Source organism: Patella vulgata, chromosome 2 (assembly GCF_932274485.2).
Source record: "Patella vulgata chromosome 2, xgPatVulg1.2, whole genome shotgun sequence".
Taxonomy (NCBI): Eukaryota; Metazoa; Mollusca; class Gastropoda; family Patellidae; genus Patella; species Patella vulgata.
Genome location: NC_065880.2, coordinates 86,420,657 through 86,442,847, shown reverse-complemented (window position 1 = coordinate 86,442,847; position 22,191 = coordinate 86,420,657). Strand labels below are relative to the sequence as shown.

Here is a 22,191-nt window from a genome sequence, read left to right as displayed (position 1 = left end):
GTATATTAAATAGTAGTAACTGGATGATTTTGCCCGCTATTGTGCTTTCTGGTAAAACAAAACAAAAATGACACCAATAATACTTGTTTCGGGTTGGGTCGTCCGTAGAAGAGCTAGTAGACTGCGCACTTAATGACTCGGGATGTAATTATGGTTGGAACACATGCACCCTGGTCTCTGAATTAAATCGTCTGGATTGGGAACGAAAGCAGGAATATTAATGGGCGGAACACAAACACTTCGAAATTGAGAAAAAAAAATTCCTGGTACAGCTGTATACGTGCACACCATCCCTTTTAGCTATTCACAACCCTCCTCTGTATACATGTACACTGCACCTTTTAGCTATTCACAACCGTTCAAAACAATTGGTTTATAATTAATCTCACCAATCGACACACGCTCCTGGTCCAAGCTGGTTAATTAATCCCAAAGTGCATTTGGTATGGGAACACCAAAAAAGCTAAACTGTTCTTACGGGACACGGGTCAGCTGATTTAAAAAACTAAACAGCCATTACCAATCTATTAAACTCAGGTGGTTCTTATTCAAAATGTGAAATGAAAGTATTTTCCCTCGGACATCCTGGATATAGAAATGTCCGACAGTAGAAATCAGCATTTTACACCGCAGCAACAGGTTTCATTTAACTTGGTGATCTTAGAAACAACCTAGCTAGTTAATTACAAAACTGTACACTGGAAATATGACTAGCTATTTAATTACAAAACTGTACACTGAAAATATGACTAGCTAGTTAATTACAAAATTGTTCACTGGAAATATGAGTCCACAACTCGGAGGAAATAAACCCAAAATGCAGTTTAACAATATAATTATACTTGTCAATATTGACATTATAAATTTAAGAATAACAATATTAAATTTATAATTTATAATACTTGGCAGAAGATTTTAAATACGAAAGGCTGCTAATAATGAATCTGCAGTCCGTTTTAGCATTAACCCAGTTGGAACAGAACAGTAGGACGTTAAACCCCATTTCATTTTAGCTCATTTCAAGCAAATGTCCTCGAAACTGCCACGAATCTTTCATTATCTTGTACACATTTATAACTCTGTGGTCTGATCTTTCAAACTTGTATACGTGTTGTTGTCCACATTCGGTGGCCTCATCTGTAGTCGGTCATAGTTATTTCTGCAGGAAGCACATTCTTCACCATGTTCATTGCTAGCATGAGCACTAGATACAGTGCGGGCTGCACTACGGGTATTACCGGTTAGTAGTATTTCCAGGGCCGATGTCAAATGATCTGGGCCAGTCATCACTGTTGATATATCATTCAGTTCATTGACCCCATCGCTGTCATGAGATATCGGGGTGGCGACTTGATCATCAGGAAGAGACAAATTACTGGTCAGTACGTCTGTGTTTATAATGACATTACTATTTAGACTTAATTCCTGACCCATCACAACTGTTGAAGTGTCATCTGCATTATGTGTTGCACTGTTCTCTACTCTACCATGTACTGATGAATTTATACTTTCATAGCTATGAGCAACCATTCCTAAAACAAACCCAATTACTTACAAAACAATACATAAAATGTGTTGTTTTTTTGGATTGATTTGTCAACACGGTCTTTATGTAGCCGCGGTCACATCTTACGGTCACGCACGTAGATGACATCAGTAGACCTTAGTTAAACGTAGTTAAAAACGTAATTAACGAAATCCATGATTTGACCGTGGTTAGCCCAAAATTTGTCAACATGTTCAAAATATCCGTATGGTGATCTTGGATGCGAAGACTGTACTGTGACCGTCGGTTGAACATAGTTGACCATAATAACAACCTAGTTTCACTACGGGGAACTACGTGCGTGACCGTAAGATATGACCGCAGCTTGAAGTAAAATATTGACACCTATGCTATGACTCAATATCTAGCCTAAAAAGTAAAGATGGGCTGGGGTTTTTTTTATTTCATAGGTCTAAATTACTATACAAAGAAAACATTTCCGCTGAAACTCCGATGAAAAGAAAACTAATGAGGTTTGTCTATGATATTTTAAATGTTTTCTGGATTTATCTAATAGACTCACGTATTTGTGATCAAAATAAAGTATTGATCTTGTGTATTGTTTCGAAAAATGCGAGAGAGAGAGAGAGAGAGGGGGGGGAGGGTTTAACGTCCTCTCGACATAAACTAGGTCATTTCGGGACTAACATATGGTTCAATTTTATTTTCATAATTCGCTTGCGCGTAGGGTCTTTGGCAGTGGGAGGAAACCGAAGGACCCGGAGAAAACCCACACGGTTGGACAGGCGATCCTACTCCGGGGAATTTCGAAAAATGCAATTCAGAATATTTGTTTATGTTAGTTTCGATCTTGGCATACACACAATGGTGGGTCCGATAGCTTAAATGTAGACAAATACTCATTTCGCTAAATCAGCACATCAACTTTAATTAATTCGACAATGCAAGTGTATTTGTGTTACTCAAATCAAATGTATTGAATCCTTTCAATTATCTAAGCCTGGCTGAAGTAATACTTACCGATACTGTCCACTCGTTCTCCACGAATGAGCTTTCTTCTAAAATACAACGTATTTGCTGCGAGGAGGATAAAAAATAGTACCATCAATCCGATCACTACCATAACGATTAATTCGACACGACCAGAACCTACTAACAGAATTAAGGTATTATTTGAGCAGAAAGTTGATTCATTTTGTAACTAACATCTTGTACTTATATATCTATTCTTGTACGTAAAATTCCAGATGACGAGACACAATTTCCATAGCTAAGCCTTTTCTTGGACAGTACCTCGATGCGAACCAGGAACATTTTGGTGGCGAGTCACAACCGCACAATGCCGGTATCAGGCAAGAGGGTTTATACACGTATATTAATAGCAAGTCAAGGTGCGTATAGCTACGGTCATTAGGGAGCATTGGACTAGTCGCTTAAATGGAATAATTAATTGGCTGTACCTTCATCACCTGGCCACAGGGTATCAGTTTTATCGTCCAGCGGTATGGAGGAAGATGGAACAGTTCCAGTGATATCAACAGTGCTACCCTTCTCCAACGCTAGAAACAATAAACAATTACGGTAGAAAACAGGCGCCAAAATTTCAAAAATTAAAGGTATGGTGTATGGTCAAAGTTCTTCAAGGTTTTATCACAGATAGAACAACTAAAACATTAGCTAGTCGATATGCCACATATGATTCTAGAAATTAATGAAACAGTCTCAAAGGTCAATTTTACTTAAATTGCAATTTTACTTGCACAGGTATCGCCATTAGGAAATATTTAATTAGTCTTATATATGGAATATTTAAATGGTTATACCTTCATCACCTGGCCACGGGGTATAAGTTTTATCGTTCATTCGTATGGAGGCAGATGGAACAGTTCCCGGGACATCAACAGCGCTACCCTTCTCCAACGCTAGAAACAATTAACAATTACTATTATACTAGGTTATGCCACAGATAAAATAACAAAAACATCAGCTAGTAGTTATGCCATATATAATACTAGAAATTACTTATATTGTACATTTGACATCTTAAAACAAAATAAATAAAATTTCGTTTTAATTTGGTTGTCTAATATATATTAGTGCCCACCTAAGACCTTAGCCTATCGAAATACTCCTCCCCAAATCAACTTTTATACTGACAACTATTTGTGATAATATAATGAGCCATACATGTAACTTGTTTAAATATATAGCAATATCTACACCATTTGTTAATAGTAGTGGTGCACGAATAACTCACCAGAAACAATGAGCTGTACATCTTTAGTTTCTTGTGCTATGTTTATTAAACACGTGTAAATTCCAGCATCGTCATAGCGTACTTTGGTTATAGTTAAAGTTATTTTTGAATCTCTGATAATTATGGATAGTCGATCATCCGGGATTATTAGTTTATCTGGCCTACCGTGGGCAATGTTAACCTGTAAAATAACAAAACGAATCAAACTAAATGTAATCATTACTAAAGTAGTGCAATAGTTAATTCGCACAGGTGGTTGGGCGACCGAATGGTTTAATGCATGCGCGTTAGATCATAAGGGTTGTCACTAAATCAAGTGGGTTCGATTCCCCGTTTATATATGGCAAGGGTCGGGGTTGCCTGTCCGACATCGTGGGTTTTCTCCAAGTACTGGACGTTACCCCCCCCCCCCCTCCTCTCTCTGTCAAATTGCCAGTTATGTTGCCAAGATGACACACAGTTCGTCTGTTTAGAGATCCCCATGCCCTTATTGACCGTGAATCGATGAAAAATGTTTGAATTGACATTTTCTGACAATGGACCAAGCTAAGGGGAGGAAAGAACATAACTGATGGACTAAGGCTATTAATTATCTCCTCATAAACGTAGACCCCATGGCATTTTTGGGCCTATTCCTTTTTCTGAACTTTCCGATGATCTTAATTTTTATAACACGTCACACGTGTAATAGGATATTCACCTACTAAATCACCCACTTATAATTCCTATGGCCGACCTAGAAAAAGAATCGTTATTGTCAACTTCTGTTATCAGATTATTTTGACATGTTATAAAAATTAAGATCATCGGAATTAACAAAAAAAGAATAGGCCCAAAAATGTCATGGATTTAATATAGACGTTAATGAGGAGATAACTAATAGCCTTAGTCCATCAGGTATGTACTTTCCTCACCTTAGCTTGGTCCATTATACTAATCTTAAAAACACATCTTTTATTATAAACAATACTAGGTTAACTGTCTTAACTACTGCACTATCATCTTCTTCAAAAACATTACATAACATACGATTACATTTAATCAAGCAAAGAAAGCAAAGGACATCAACGTATGCCCTATGGCAGATCACAGTAAAGATCACAGACAAAAACGTCATCAAACCCTCCGTCGTGACCAGAGAGGAGACCACGATGAACAATCTCGAGTTACTTTCTCGGCCAACTCATGGATTGAACCAGTGACCTAGCGGTTTGTGAACCACCACCTGACTCAGACAGTCGATAAACAGTTATAAATTAGCTAAACTCATTTGTAGGAACCCTAAATTAGCCCTTACCTTGTAAACGCGTTTTATTGCCTTCCGCTGTTCGGAGATTACATTCCAGCACTATTAGAATGTGTTTTAAAAAATAATTCATCTGTCCGTCACATCTCAGTCAATATAAATGCTCGGTTCAAATAATTTCGCAGTTTTACAAAGGGCATGACATTCTGAGGGAGTGTACCCGACATGAAACGATCTTATAGTAATCCTTCTTCTAATTAAAGTAGGATGTTCAATCTCAGGGAGCAAAGCTACACTTCACATCGTTTTGATTGTCAAGACGTCCTGGTGCCGAGACAACTTCTGGTTAGTTTATATGGGAGTAGGTAACGTGTGTATGTGGGAGTGGGCTTTGTCTTAGTTAAACACAACCTAACAAAGTGGTCAAAGGTCTCACAATGAGATAAGATAATAAAAAAAACTAACAACTCACCAAATTTACATTGTAACTTCAAAAGCGAAATCGTCTTTATTGTCATGGCCCATTCTTTTTAAAAATCTTCAAACGTTAAAAAATGTTTGAGAAGCATATCTAATTGAGATAACGTTCGGTCAACAACTATATAGGCGATCTTTGTTCTCCCGCTCACTGTTATTGTATGCGTTGTATTATCTATTTTATTGTGGTCCTACCCCCATTGATTCAAAAGCTTCTAAATCCCCTACTGATTGTACATAATGGATAAAGCTAATGTTAAGATACGTCGATTTTCTCTTCATGTTTCGACAAAGTATTCCAAAAGGGAAGTTAAAATATTTATTAAATAACCCGATGTAAGTGTCGCTGCTATTGTACGATAATCTCGTGTAAACCGTGCAAGATTCTGAGTAGCAGTATTTGCATGTCCCTTTTTTCCAGACTAAAATTCAGATAATCGATATAATTCTAAATGAAATAAAAAAATTACCGTGTTATTGTTATGTTTTACTACTATGAAGTGTATATTGGTTGACTTCATTGACCAGTGAATATGGGCTGTTCCATTTACACTAACGGTTTGAATTGGAATTGTTCGGGAACCTAAAATGTATTTATTTACAAATTCAGAAAATTAATATCTAATTAATCAGGACTGTTTAACTCTTATTTCAGTGGGAACAAAATAATTGTCAGTTAGTTTATGAAAATGTATATTGGTTGACTTCATTGACCAGTGAATATGGGCTGTTCCATTTACACTAACGGTTTGAATTGGAATTGTTCGGGAACCTAAAATGTATTTATTTACAAATTCAGAAAATTAATATCTAATTAATCAGGACTGTTTAACTCTTATTTCAGTGGGAACAAAATAATTGTCAGTTAGTTTATGAAAGTCAATCGTTATGGTACGAAAAGACATATCATGGCTTTTAATGCCCCTTGTCGTCATTTGCATTTTGTAGACATTATCGAAAGTTTGATAGTTAATCCAAGCTAAGATGTAGCCATGTAATTAGAAAGAAAATGTAGGTAATCCCTCGGCTTGGTTTCAGTCGGAATAAGAAAAGATTTTTGCGAAGATTATCGTAGGTTCAAGCTTCTTTTGACCATATCCCGTCTATATCTTCTGCCTGATGTTGACAAATTTTCAGTTCATCATATCTTTGAAAAATTGAAAGCAAGGTGCATGCATTTAAAACAATAATTATAATACTATTTGAAACTATAAGGCATTAAACTCGGTGATAACGATTAAGATAGCTCGAAGCAAATTAAAGGTGTTTTCATCTGAGGTTTTCCCCTTTAAACCCGTCCATTTCAGTAATGTTTTGATATCCATGATACATGTACATTTATGTTCAACATAATACTGTGATTTTTTTTATTTAGTTGCTGAATGTATCAAAATAGAATACACAGATATTATTTTTTAAAAATCCGTAATATATTTTAATCAGTTTAATCATATAGTAAAATGAATGAATTTAATCATACCTGAACAGCTTGTATCAACAAGAAGGCCTATTATAAAAAAAAATAAATGTATGGATCATTTTATTTGTAAATACTTTGGGCACTGAATATCTTTGGAATGTAACAAGTTGCCACTTGGGCGTATACAATTGAACAAGCCCCTGGCGAGGCTGGTGTCCCCAGCCCCAATCCCAAAATAAAGAAATGAAATGAAATGGTGTTTAACGTCCTACTTCTCCGAACTGGGCTAATGAAGACGGTCGTACGCTATACAGTGTACTATGAGGGAAATCTTACCCAGACAGCGCCACTACGGCCTACTCTTATATCGAATTCCAACTGTCAAGGGATCTTTTACGTGCACGCCATTGTGTGCACGGGACCTCGGTTTTTCGTCCCATCCGAACGACTCGACAGCTGTACTTGTCAGGCCCTCCGTCATGCATCACTGACAAGGGGGTACCACGCCGCAAAATCTGGATGAACTTTCTCGGCCAATGCAGGGATCGAACAATCGACCTCCAGGCTAGCTAGCCAGCGTTTTACCCACTTAGCCACCTTGACCCCCCCCCCCCCAAAAAAAAAAACAAAAAAAAAATATAAAAAATAGAGAGATGACACCTGACATATTGATTAATTGCACATTTATCTTTTTGAAAAGTATTGAGCAATCAAACTGATTATCTATTCTTTGTAAAACATAAATATTTACGATCGAACTCGGTCATGGTTTTGAAATACCTGGTAGTGAAACTATACACTAGGTTTCATCACTCTCCGTCAATTAGAATCAAAGTTATCTTATCAAAAAGCACCAACTAATGAAATTGCTTACGTCTGCTTAGCTTTAGCTCGAAATGTTAATCATAGAACTCAGTCAAGACATTCACCTAATGAATATCTACATCAAGTTTAAACATTCTTCCTCAATTAAAAGCAGAGTTGTTATGTTCCAGTGTCTTGCAATTGACCAATAAATTTGCTTATCACTTCTTCGCCTGAGCAGAAAATTATCGAACTTAGTCAAGGTATTGAAATAATGAAACTATAAGTTGAGTTACATCGCTGCACCCAATATGTCCCAAAGTTATCGTGTTCCAATATCTCGATCAACCAACCAAGGCATTCACCTAATAAAGAACTAAACCAACTTTCAACATTCTACCTCAATTAGAAGGAGTGTTATTGTGTTCGTAAGTCTCGACCTATCCGGTTGAAGTCTCCACTGAGTCGAAGCATAAAATGCCCATCATCCAACTTAGTGAAGGAATTGGTGTAATGAAGCAATTCCCACCCTATTAGAATCAATGTTATTGAGCTAAAAAGTCTTGACCAATTAATTTGTTTATCGCTTTGCTTGTCCTGAGCAGCAAAAACTCATTATCGAACTTAATCAAGGTATTGCTATAATGAGACTATCCAAGTTCCATCACTTAATTAGAACTAAAGTTATCGTGCCCCAAAGCATTAACAAATCAAATTGCGTATCTCTGCTTACCCCAAGCAGAAAATGCTCAACGTCTAATACCATCAAGACATGCACATAATAAACGCATGTCCCAAGTTTGAAAATTATAGCTCAATTAGAAGGAGAGTTATTGTGTCCCCAAGAAAGGTGTTACGGACAGACAGACGTATGGGCAGGCAGGCCGTTTTAATAGTCTCCTGGTTTTTTTCGAAATGCGGGTGACAAAAATTTGATTGACATCTGATTTTATTTCAGATTGATGTTATGGGTCTAATCTAAAAAAAAAACAGTCGTGTATTGTATAGCCCACCACCGCCACCACCACCCCATCCGACCGAGGCATAAACACCCGCGCGGCATCCAATATTCACTTAATCAATATTGTGTAAATGGGAATGTACCTATTAAATTGATAATAACAGAATACAATGATTAAAAAATATACATACTGATCATCAATAAATTTCGATATTGAATTCCAAACATGTTGATAACTATTTGTAGTTCCTTCTTTCATAATCAGTCTAGATGTCTCTTTGTAATATGGTTATCCTCTTCGATACATTGGCAATATTATATGTCTCATTTTGTGATAACACGTTTTGTTTGATTTTGAAACGATCCATAAAATAAAGTAATTATTGTGAGGTAATTATTCCAGCATCAAATATCGTAGCCAAAGTGAACATAATCACATCAAATTAATCATAACATTACGCCCGTGAAGGAGCAGAAAAGTAGGGCGTCATATTTAATTTAATTTTTGTGCATGCTTATAAAACACATATCAAACAAAAATTGGTTACATAAAAGTCCTTTAATGAATCATGTTAGTCGCCCGAACACCATTTGTTCAGTTTGTAAGAAAATAATAAATACAAGATCAAGATCTTTAAACTGTATTATATGTGTTATGCGTCAAGATCAAAAGACCGGAAACCTAAATAAACTCTGTAGCTACATTAATAGTCACTGACAATGGATTGAGTCAAGTGGTAGGCCGGTAATATGAAATTTTCATACAACAGGATACAATAAATACGACTGTTGTGGTAGTTAAAGATGCGTTATAGATTTAGATAAAGAGCTATTCTTCTTTCTATGATAGTTCAAAAATAGATAACGCAAAATGAATATATTGTACGTGTCATTCAAATTACTTTATTCTTGGCGAAGTTATCACCGTTTGAAGTTTTGACACGATTAGTTTATTATCGTAACAACGGTACTTGTTATTCGAGACTTGGCATCACTTAGCCATTTTTAAAGTAAATCATTAAATGCCGAACTATTTTAATTGTTTAAATCTATTACCCGATGCTCTAGAGGGTTAATTATATTGTTGTCGTGTTAATAGATGTCTTCATAATAGTTTATATAACTTTTGAAACCAAAATATATTTTGACTTTAAAATTATTTTATTGCATCGACATTTCATTGTACAATACAAAAGGATTAAACAAAAGTTCTAACAACTTCGAGGACCCAACAAGGCACACTGTATAGTCGTTCGGATGGGACCGAAACCAGAGGTCCCGTGTAAATATTGTGGGGGGGGGGGGGGGGCGTGAAAGCCCCCTTGGCAGTTGGAATACAATATAAGAGTAGGCCGTAGCGTCTCTGTCCTGGCAAGATTTTCCTCAAAGCACATATATGGAGAATGGCCTGACGTACTATAAAACAACATTGCATTCATTCATTCCATAGTATCTCCTTTCTGGGTTATTCATGACTGCGATGAAGTAGAATCAAGAGGTAAACAAATAGGGGAATCACCCTAAAGATTTATTGGATCTCAAAAAGTTTTTAATACTGTCTTGGTTTTTGATTTATAATGGGCCTCTTACATAAATTATATGTTAATATTTATTTATTTCATTCAATTATTTCTATAGCACTGTATTCGCCAGATGCACTTTATCCGCATGATACCATGGCCAAACACATCTACTTTATAAATGGCATAGGAATTATAAGATGAACTATATAGCATAGTGTACTAGTAAATAGTAAAGTATATGAACTAGTGAACGATATTCATGTATAAGATTTCTCCTCGTCACGTCTGGATTGATCAATAGGAATACTAGGTTATTGACCTGGCGCCCACCAGCGGAATGTTTCTATAAATCTGGGGGTCCACTGATGAATTAGGCCTCGGGCTTAAAAGTAGGAAAATCGATCGCGCTCTTTGCTGCATGCTAAACCACAGAAACCCAATATCACCACAATGCTGTTCACAGTGTCCTATTTTGTTATGCGATTCTAATCTGTTACTGAGAATTTCATTTTGCATACCAAACAAAGATACGCCAGCCTATATGCAAATATTACCAAGAGTAGCTAGTTATAACTAGGCCAAGTATCTGAATATGAATAGCATTCATCCTCTCATAATCCCGATTCGGCATAAATGAAATGTGTTTTAACGTGAAAATGTTCTGCTCCGACTTCGATTCATTTCATTTCCAAATTGGTGTGAACGAACCCTATTAATTTTCAGCAATGCGTGATCTTTTATTTTGGGGTTGACCCGCTTGCCTTAAAACACTGTTAATACGATAGTGGCTATAGTTTAAAACAGTTTATTTTTCAAAATAAATGTGAAGCATTGGTGGCACGATAGCATTCAAGAGTTACCTCCCCTTTGGCTTACAGTTCTGTTCGGCGTGACTGTTAGAAGACGATGCATCTTGTTATTGTCAGCAATGTAGGACACTCATTTTGGAAAAGCTAGTGAATACGATAATGGTTCTTATTCTTAAAGGCATCAAAGTTGGTCACTATTCCCTTTTTCCTGTCCGATAAGCTGCTGTATGTGGCACTATTTTGTCGGAGATATAGCTGTTTTGTCGGAGATATAGCTGGGTTTTTTTCGCGACATAGCTGCTGAGTTGGCGTATTTCCATGTGTTACCTGTGAAGGAAATTGAGCTATAGTCGGGCGCCATCCAAAAAAAACAAGATAGACCTCTTAAGTCTATGAATATTGATGTTGTAATTGTGTGAATTGCACTGTAATATTTCTAAAATAGTAATAAATAATCGATATTAAAGTGTGCCTTGGTTTCATATACAGCCGAAATGGGCAAAATCTTAAATAAAACGAAGTTGATGCTCCTACATAGAAATGAATCCGTGTTAACCTTGTGACTTTTCTTCGTCAACTGAGATAATGAAGACTCTCGTACGAAATTTTATGAGGAAACTTTTGCCGGGACAGTGGCGTTTCTGTCTACTGTTTGAATTCCAAGTGTTCTTTGACATTAGCCCATGAAAACTAGACACTGGTTTTTGCATCCAAGAACTTTCTTCGTCAACACTGGGATTGATTCATTCCAGGACCACCTGTTTTTTTACCCAGGCCTCCAGTTAAGTTAATTGAAGTTTAAAAGAAGTTGGACCAAAGTGAATAAAGCACTCTACAAGTACCGTGTTGACGTGTGCAAGATGTTTAATTGAAGTGATAAAACACCATGTTGAATTGACGAAGAAGGATAAAACACACTCCAAGAAAATGGATACCATGCTATTGAAGTATTACAGATATCAATGACGAAGAAGAAGATTCCACACTTCATATTCACTTCCACCGAAGTGTTCATATGTATACTTCATGGAAGCCTAATTTGCATATTTGATCTGGCTTTTATCTTCACTTCCATATCATTTCTGCCTTCTTTATTTCATTGAATATTTGAAGTGTAGTTATGAAAGAGTGGTTGAAATAAATACTTCAGTATATTAACTTTATCATTTGGAAATTAAATCCGACTCTGTATTCAACTTCTTGTCAAAATTCGATGTGGTACCGCGCTTACCGCGATGTGTGTATTGGGCATGTTTTATTTGAGGAGGTTGTTTAATATGACCTTCATCTCATAATATAATTTCTGATCTAATTAAAGAAGTCAAGTGGTTTACTGTCGATCAATTCAACAGAAAACTTTCAAATGTCTTGGTGGGGAAGCATTAGATAAACTTGCCCCAGACAGTGGTTGGTCATGCTGTTCAGGATTGGGTTTTAGTCAGAATAAGACCGTCTTGTACACCGAGATTCCTGTTTTCCAGAGAATAACTTGAAACCAAAAAAAATCATTATTCAGTACACTATGCTCAACTTATCTTTCACTTCGGACCACTAAATCGCTTGTGGACAACGGGGTTTGAGAGCACACACATCTACTTTACAGAATCTGCTAGACAAATAAAAACTGCTAAAATGCTTTCCATATCATTGTCGACGAGACATCAGTTGTCATACTTGGTTAATGATTGCATTAAGAACTGTGCAAAACAAATGGATTTTTGGTAATAATGCAAATATCAGAACATCGACAAATGTTATTTTCAAAAGCACAGAAGTTAATCAATGCATGATACTAATTGTTTCCAGAAATGAAAAGGGTGAGCAGTGTAGAAGTAACATGATGAATATATTTAGGGAATACCTTTAAGTTGTCACTTGGAATGACGTCGGTCCAATATTTGATTTGCAGTCAAATGAAATAAATGACAGTGCTTCTATTAGTGATCTATTGGAAATATGGCCATTCACTTTTTCAGTTGCAGTGAATTATCAATCATTTTAGACACATCACCGTTATTGACTCAAGTCGTATATACTATCATGTTTTAAAGAGAGCAAGACTGACAATTTAGATAATGTTCCAGTTAACCATAGACAATTAATGGTGTCATTTTTTAAAAATATTTTAAAGAAAATGATGAATATTTGTTGGTGTAGGTGTTTAATTGGTGAATACCTTGATGGAGTTCGAAGATGAGCATTTTCTGCTCTTATCGTCGGTGTAAACCTACACTAAGACTTTCTTCTCTCGTTTCCGCATATAATATACGCGGAAACTAGAAAAGAAAGTGTGGGTTTATACCGACGATAAGAGCTGGATGTTAGCAACACTGCACTGGTTGATATTTCTGGAACATTATTCCAATTCATCCACACCGGGTAAAATGAAAGTAGTAATCAGTACAACATTTTCATGAAATAGCCGTCTTGAAATTAGTGGGACCTGATTTTGATTTTAGATGCAAAATAAACGACTTTTATTTTCAACACATTACAGTTATATAAAGACTTCTCGAGACAAGGATTACTTCTTTTTCAGTTATTGGAGACCGCGGTCCTCAATCGTTCCCGTAACTGGCCTGTTAACTAGATTATCCAAGATTCAAATCTGGGTGTGGGGAATGAATAACGTAGGAACGTCTGAAGCCCGATTCTATCTTGTCAAAGTTACGACCCATGGAACTGACCTGGCGTGCACGTAAATTAACCCCTGGCAGTTGAAATTCTGCGCATCGAGGTGCGCTACAAAATTATCCTATTGAAACTTTAATATGGTCATCCTCTGGTGCCGAGGCGCATTTTCCCGATCGTCTACCCGTGGTAACAATCATGCTATTATTAACGTATTGAAAACGTTAGAAGGCCAGGGCTGGATTAACAATTATGCAGAATAAACATATGATTAGGGTATCACCGGGAGGGGGGGTGGGGGCATCAGCTCTGTTTGGTAGCAAATTTAAATAAGAACTGTTAATGAGTTTTTCATGGTTGTTCTCCTTCCTTACGGCTGCATGCTTTGTCTCAATTAATTATGACGTATATAAAATCTCGTTTTGAAAAATACAAATTTATTATATGGTTTATTATTGCTTATATTTGGAATTACATATGAGGGCACTACAATCCGTTGGGTCTCTGTTCGTCCTAATCCGGCCCTGCATCTGGCTCGACATTTATTAGCTCCAGACCGGACGTACTATTGCTCGGCGTTACTTCCTAAACTTCGTCGAATTTTAACTATCAATGGCCGGAAGTACTAATCGTGATTGTTGGTCATGAAACTGTTAGTATTGTGTTTAGTCTTGATCATCTCAAATGGCAAAGGTAACTGACTGTAACTAGGCCACGTTTCAGTTTGAAAACGTCTATATTACGTGTCTACATCTCATCATTCTGTTTTAGGTTCTAATTCCCCCCCCCCCCCCTTCAGCACGTACTAATCCCTAGGTAGACTTTAGTAATATTGTTCGGGAAGGCAGTTGTAAGCGACCAATTGTACATCGATGAACTGAGCCATCTGTACATAGAGTAAAGTCGTGTTGCAATTTAAACTCAATTATTTAATTAACTGAGATCAAATAGACGAGGAGACTCAAGTATTTGTTATATTTCTAAAAAATTATGAACATTAAATATTACAAATATTTCAAATGTTACCTACCAATTTCATGTAAATATATAGAAAATCAATGTATATATTAAACATAATATAATATTTAATTGCAATCCTATCTATACAAAAGTTCAAACCTATCAACTATAACAAACTACAAGCCAATCAAGTATAACATCTAATTACAAGCCAATCAAATATAACACCTGATTGCAAGCCTATCGGACATAACATCTAAATACAGCCCTAAGAAACATAACAGCAAATTACAAGTCGGTCAAATATATAAAACCAGAATATAAAATCGAATTACAAACCTACTAAATATGAATTCAAATTACAAGCCTATCAAATATAGAATCAAATTACAATCTATCAAATATAGAAATGAAATGGGTTTTAACGTCCTACTGTTCTGCTTCGTGTGGGCCAATGGAACCACCAGACAGCTGTCCTGTCAGGACAAGGAGAAACCACGCAGAAAAATCCCGATGAACTTTCTCGGCCAACACCGGGAGCGCGGCCGCGACCTCCAGGCTAGCTAGCTAGCGTCTTACTCATTTAGCCACCGTGGCATCTCTACCAAATATAACATCAAATTACAAGTTAATCAATTATAACATCAAATTACAAACAATTGAAATATAACAAGCTTATCGCATAACACCGAATTGCAACCCTATCAAATATAACATCAAATTACAAACCTATGAAATAGAACATCACACTACAAGCCTATCAAATATATAAACTCTTATATTTATCATATAAAAAGCTCACCTTTATAAAACTTTAAACTTATGAAATATATAAAGCTATTAAATGATCAAATATATAAAGCTATTAAATGATCAAATATATAAAACTTTAAACTTATCAAATATATAACACTTATCAAATATATAAAACCCAAATACAAACATATCAATTATATAAAACTATAAACTGATCATATGTATAAAGCTTATCAAATATATAAAACCCAATACAAACATATCAAATATACAAAACCAGACTACAAACTTGACAAATATATACAACTTTTGCAAGCTTCTTAAAACAATTGTTGAGCTAGCTAACGTGCTTATTTCTAAATTCAATTTCTTGTTCTAGCTTTCTGTTATGTTTCGTAAAAAAGTAGTTTTGATTATCCCGACATGTCAATCAGACGTAGAATGGTCGAAAGACTGGTAAAGCGAGACTAATTTCAAAACAAGGGCACGTAACCTATCTTTTACTCAAAAGTGTCTGGATGTTATGGACGACACTTGGAACCAGTTTTTAGTCTATTATTTATAGATGATTAATGGCCAAGCTTATTAAGTACAACATGATCGTTTATTTAGTGACTATAACTGTGTGAAACTGATTTGAGGCTTGGCATATATATAAATATTGTGGCGTAATTGTCGAGATATTTGGAGATATTTATTTATGGTGGGCCACCCTACTTAATGCTTGGTTCATAGTGGACCAATTTGACTGAAATTTTCAGCAAATTGCCTTTACATTATCTAGTTTTTAACTATTATAGTGAGAACTGTTAGCACTTTATCTATTCTCCCATAAAGTATCTTCTCAAAACATAATGAAAATAAAGGGTGACTAACAAATAATTTTTGGGGTTGAAGATTTTAAAATGGAATTAAGAAAATCAACCAATCGCTTTTTAATTTTCTCTGCTATTGTTGACATAGAGAATCTCCTGCGACTCACTACGAGTTTTTTTTTATATCAAAGTTGATAAAGTAAAAAAGAAACAAAAAAAAACGAGGCTCTGCACAAATAAACAAATAAAATTCTTTGTGGTAGATTCCACTTTTACTGAACCTGGTTACATTACAGCGCAGTGATACATCATTACATCATTTTTGGACAGCAATTCAACCAGTGTAAAGTCCTTTATATTGACCCAGTGTTTCCATCAAAGTAAATTAAATAACAATTAGTTCATTTTTAATAAAAAAAAAAGTTAATTTAATAAGAAATGAACTGTTCTGTGAAAATAAAAAAAGAGTAGTTGCTTTTCAACTGACCAATCAAATTCATGTAAAGCAGTAGATTATGAAATTTATCACACAAGCGATATCTTCTGTAGAATGTATTATTGGGTGATAAAGACATTTATTACGTGCATATTTTATTACATTATCCATGACTAAGATTATCACCGCGTTTGTGAATTGTTTTATTATTTTGCATGTCTCTTAATAAATTTAAAATACATGAAGTACACAATCAAATTTTTTTCTGAATTTATATTTTTTGTGAAAGGTCTACAAATTATACTCCTGATTGACGAAGTTAAGTATATTACACATATTTCAGAAAACAAATACCGGTATACAAATTAACTATTTCCCTTATTTCTAAAACTGGAGCTATTTTACATGGAATTTCGATTTACAGACGCGGGGGTCACGGTGGTTAAGACAATGGCTCGCTAGCCTGGAGGTCGGGTGTTCGATCCATGCATTGGCCGAGAAAGTTCATCCAGATTTTTCGGCGTGCCCCCCCCCCTTGTCAGTGATGCAGGACGGGAGGCCTGACAAGGACAGTTGTCTAGTCGTTCGGATGGTACGAAAAACCGAGGTCCCGTGTACTCATTGGCGTGCACATAAAAGATCCCTTGGCAGTTAGAATTCGATGTAAGAGTAGGCCGTAGTGCCGCTGTTCGGGCACAATTTCCTTCATAGCACACAGTCTGGCGTATGCCCGTCTTCATTAGCCAAGTTCTAAGCAGAACAGTAGGACGTTAAACCCCATTTCATTTCATTTCGGTTTACAGGCGACATCATCTACAGAAACCAACCACTGTGCATTGAATAATTTTATAACAGCTCGCACGTAATATTTTTATAAGATTAACTGGATCCAGGATTATATAGGATCAATTTAATCTTGGTGACTCCAAAATCAGAACACTCGATACTAACGTAATAATTTGTGGTGTAGATACTTTAATTATTTAAACTGTTAATACCGATCGTTTTATTTAATTTTATTTTCAAATTAACTGGAATGTAAATATGTTCAGTTATCAATAAATCCGCCCACAAATAGTTCTACAGGTTTTTCACCAGGGCCTAAATCCGAAGTCGACTCCACTAAAAAGATAGTGTTTCATTTTTGTGCTTTATTAATCTGACTTCAAGATATGTTCTTATAATAAAACTCTAGAACCGAACAGCTGTAAATTTTGTTGACAGTTACGTATACACATTAAAATCATAGGAAATAGAATTAATCATTGTTCACTCCACTGCCAGCCAATGCCGCATTGCAGGACACCCCAACCTGGCTAAATGAACATTGAAACACGCATAGGATGGACGACACGGTATTTTCTTGATTGGCTAGTTATTCAGCAAAACCTATACTAAATACTTAAACACTGTACTAATAAGAAAACTGTGGGTCCATATCATATAACTTGTATCGCAGTTGTCATAGTATTGTCCGGATACTTTCCATTTGGGGGGGGGGGGGGGTCTCTTCCTCCGTTACATCTACTTCTCGGGGTATCCAGCTAAATATGTATTACCGACTACAGCGGACAGAAACATTCAAGGAGGAACAATAACTGGTTTTCCATGTTAACATCATAGTTATTTGTCTATTATTTTAATATAGCGAATAGTGTGCGTGGGGCAGAGTGGACTTACTCTTTCAGAACTACTGCTGTTGCATCAACAACACACAATTCCACACACATTTCCATACCACACATTTAGAGATTTATGGCGGTATATTAGATTCAAAATTCTAACATGCTATCGTCTAATTTTTAACCTCCGTTCATGTAATTTCTAACCTTAATTCATGTAATTTCTAAATTAAGACAATGTATAATCCAACTTCTTTATTTGTTCAGTGTAAATTTTAATTCTATTTCATCTTATTTCTATTATTTAGACGAAAAACGTCTTCTTCATTGATGCTTTACACGTTTAGAATTTTTACACCTCTGCCTAGCAACCATCATTATGAAGTCGTTTGGTGTCGCCACTGCGTGCTCATTTGGTGATTGCGCACCTGGTAGGGACCATTATGTTTATATAAACGACTCGCTCTTCGCCTGGTTGGTGGTTGGGTGGAGTGCTGAGAGAGAGAAAGAGAGGGGGGGGGTAACGACCACTCGGCACAAACTAGGTCATTTCTGGACTAACATATGGTTCAATTTATTTCAACAATTCGTTTGCGCGTAGGGGTCTTTCGCAGTGGGAGGACCCGGCCGGAGAAAACCCACAAGGTTGGACAGGCGACCCTACTCCTTGTCATGTACAACCAGGGAATCGATGGTGAAATTGAAAACAACATCGAACGTGAAATGGTTGGTAAATATTACTACTTCAAATAAAAGCCAAACAGCATTGTTTTTCAATTTTCTTGAAGACAGTTAAGCCATCGATAATATTTATTTACTGTTAATCTGTATTCTATTACTACTCTAACAAAAATGATAAACTTTTTCTTGATATGGTTGAAAGATATAAATTTAGAAACCTCATACTGTAAGGATGAAACGGCCTTTAAAGGAGACTGGGATAATCTGTTCATGTGGAAAGCGATGAGGTTTTTATTTCTGATTCCTTCATTACACCGACCTGACTAACTTTATGGTAGTTTTTGTTCCAAAAATATTTTATTCAAGTTGCATAAAGCAATACCGAAATTCATAGATAGCGGTTTATTGTTCTACTTTTCTTCACCATCCAGGCTAATGAAGACGAACTTACGGTGTGCCATGAGTGAAATTTAGCCCGGACAGCGGTGACACGGTCTACTTTTATTACGATTAACAGCTGCAACGGTTTTCGTCCGACCCGAACTACTAGACACTGTATATGCCTACAATAACGGCAACCTCCGCAAATCACAAGGACGGAACATAAAGCGTAGTTTTGCCAGTGTGTATAGCTGACGATGTTATATAACCCATAGACATATATTTTTTTTAATGATATAACCGATATATTCCGGCGTGGTTATCCGTCCCTTGTTATTGGTAGGCCTACAAGACGACGGTCTGGCACGGACAGTGGCTAGTCGTTCGGGTAGTATAAAGAGATATTTTTAGAGCATCAAAAGAATAATTTATAGATCAACAGTATATAAATAGTAATTGGTTTAACTGTAAAAGAAAAAGAAAATAAAATTCCCCAAATCCTGCACTTGTCTTTAAAAAAATTAACAAATGCTGTTTAGCTTATATTTAAAACAGTATTTGCAAACCATATCACGTTCGATGTTGTTTTCAATTTTTACACTCCGCCAAACCATTCAACCTGACGAAGAGCGAGTCGTTTGTGGCAACATAATGATCCCGCTCAGTGCTCAATCGCCAAATTGAGCACACGGTGGCGACACCAAACGACGTCATAATGATGGTTGCTAGGTAGAGGTATCAAAATTCTAAATTTGCTCGACGTTCATGATTAACATGTAAAGTGACAAGTGACATGTAAAGTAATAATAGAATAAGACGAAACATAATTAAAATTTACACTGAACAAATAAAGAAGTTGGATTATACATTGTCTTAAATTAGAAATTACATGAATTAAGGTTAGAAATTACATGAACGGAGGTTAAAAATTAGACGATAGCATGTTAGAATTTTGAATCTAATATACCGCCATAGATACCAGCTATTATAAATTACTATGTTTGATAAAATGACAAAATACATTAGTAAATTTATTGAGTTTTGTAATGAAATGAAATGAAATGAAATGGAGTTTAACGTCCTACTGTTCTGCTCCTAACCTGGGCTAATGAAGACGGGCATACGCCATACAGTGTGCTATGAAGGAAATTTTGCCCGGACAGCGGCACTACGGCCTACTCTTATATCGAATTCCAACTGCCAAGGGATCTTTACGTGCACGCCAATGTGTACACGGGACCTCGGTTTTTCGTCCTATCCGAACGACTAGACAGCTTTCCTTGTCAGACCCTCCGTCCTGCATCACTGACAAGGGAGAACCACGCCGGAAAATCTGGATGAACTTTCTCGGCCAATGCAGGGATCGAACACCCGACCTCCAGGCTAGCGAGCTAGCGTCTTACCCTATTGAGTTTTGATATTTAGCCTAGGGTAGCAAATTATAAATGTATGACACATTTATACATGTACAATCTTAAAATACGTTTACACTACAGTTCGATTTTGTTCTTTGTTCTCTGCTATACAACGAGATAGAACTTAAAATTATCATATACTTATGTTTAAAGACCGTTACACGAAACTAATTATGATGAAACTTAGTACTTATATATCTTCAATGCCACGCCAAACACGTGTGTGTGTGTGTGTGTGGGGGGGGGGGGGTACTCCGCACCACAAACATTTGCCATGTATGTTGATTTGCAAGTTGATTGGGGTGGCGATTAAATTCATATTTATTACCGATAGTGGTTATTAATTACCAACAAGCTTTTTATTAGTATGCACGGCACAAAGTCATTAGAGAGCTGAAGGTGGGGGGGGGGGGGGGTATCTCAGTTCATTTTCACATTTTATTGAAACCCTGTAAAGTAAAATTTATCATTCCACAGATCTGTTAGAGTAAAAATTACAACTCGTTAGGTGATATTAATATCAAACTCATCAAATGATACATTTTAACACTTCAGGCCATAATAATATCAAACTCACGAACTCTTTATTCAATAAATAAATCTTTACCAGTCATAAAGATTCGGCAATCGGTCTTACTTATTTTCAGGTGCGAGCCTGTTATTAGGTAATGTAGCGGAACAAACGCGTGGGGGTGGCGGGGTGCAACCCTTCCATTACCCCATCGCATAACAGAGATTAAAATTTAAAAAAAAAAAACAACAACAGAATAACCGCACAAAATAACTGATTTAGTAACAATAATCAAAAAATAAGTTTTGTTGGTAAGAGTTACCTCCCATTCCCACCTGCTGACTACTGCGCAGAACAGAGATACGCGTATGTTTTTATTTCCTTAACCATTTTCGTGTGGGTAGGAAACAATAGAACGTTGGTCTATGAACCCTGGATGAAATTAATTGTAGCCCAAAATGGAGGAGATTTCTTGGCATCGAATGAGTGTGACAGTCCTCTAAATTTCATTGGCGACTAACTGCGAATGAATATTGTCTTGGTCTCTGGAATCATTTTGCAGCATTTATTGCAAGTGATTAACCATTAAGCAAAATAATCATGGACTTGCGGCATCATGGTATTGTGGGGAACACAGAATGTCTGCTTCATTATATATCAAATTTTAAATATTTAACTTAGAACTTAAGAACTTTCAATTAGCATATACTGTCATTTCAATGTCGGTACGAAAATAATCATTGCTATGAGATGACCATTCTATTATTATCAGCAAGTATATTAATTTCCTTGTTCATACGCGGCCAAAGATACACAATTTAATATTTTGTTTTTATGTTGTTTAGTCCAGTTTAGTTTTACTAGTGTAATAATTTTCTTATTCATAAGAGACCATGGATGCACAATGTTCACACTGCAACACAAAGCTGTTAAAAATTAATTTATGTGACAATGATCTTGAATAAATATTTAAATTCTA

The 22,191-nt window shown here is 36.1% G+C and overlaps 1 protein-coding gene and 1 long non-coding RNA gene across 3 annotated transcripts; both read right to left on the bottom strand.

Moving 5' to 3' along the window:
• Positions 1–359: 359 nt before the first annotated feature.
• On the bottom strand, positions 360–6,069 carry LOC126812127 (uncharacterized). Of its 2 annotated transcripts, none has more exons than XM_056098791.1 (6): positions 5,958–6,069; positions 3,765–3,945; positions 3,331–3,429; positions 2,968–3,066; positions 2,528–2,659; positions 360–1,532 (listed from the first exon to the last, which is right to left on the bottom strand). In XM_056098791.1, the coding sequence occupies exons 1-6, from the start codon at positions 6,006–6,008 to the stop codon at positions 1,072–1,074; spliced, it is 1,023 nt and encodes a 340-aa protein (XP_055954766.1). In that variant the 5' UTR covers positions 6,009–6,069; the 3' UTR covers positions 360–1,071. The 2 variants fall into 2 exon arrangements, with proteins under 2 accessions (XP_055954766.1, XP_055954767.1); XM_056098792.1 differs by having other exon boundaries at positions 2,528–2,656.
• Positions 6,070–6,185: 116 nt separating this feature from the next.
• LOC130010775 (uncharacterized) lies at positions 6,186–9,189 on the bottom strand. Its single transcript, XR_008786047.1, has 3 exons — positions 8,864–9,189; positions 6,968–6,994; positions 6,186–6,259 (listed from the first exon to the last, which is right to left on the bottom strand). It is a non-coding gene; the product is annotated as an uncharacterized LOC130010775 (long non-coding RNA).
• Positions 9,190–22,191: the final 13,002 nt, after the last annotated feature.

Bases quoted from the DNA above. Each gene is read 5' to 3' on its own strand.
- LOC126812127 (XM_056098791.1), bottom strand. From the start codon at position 6,008: ATGAAGTCAACCAATATACACTTCATAGTAGTAAAACATAACAATAAC. The intron at 3,946-5,957 runs GTAATTTTTTTA...GTTATTTTACAG, and splicing joins TAAAACATAACAATAACACG to GTTAACATTGCCCACGGTAG. The intron at 3,067-3,330 runs GTATAACCATTT...TATTGTTTCTAG, and splicing joins CCCGTGGCCAGGTGATGAAG to CGTTGGAGAAGGGTAGCACT.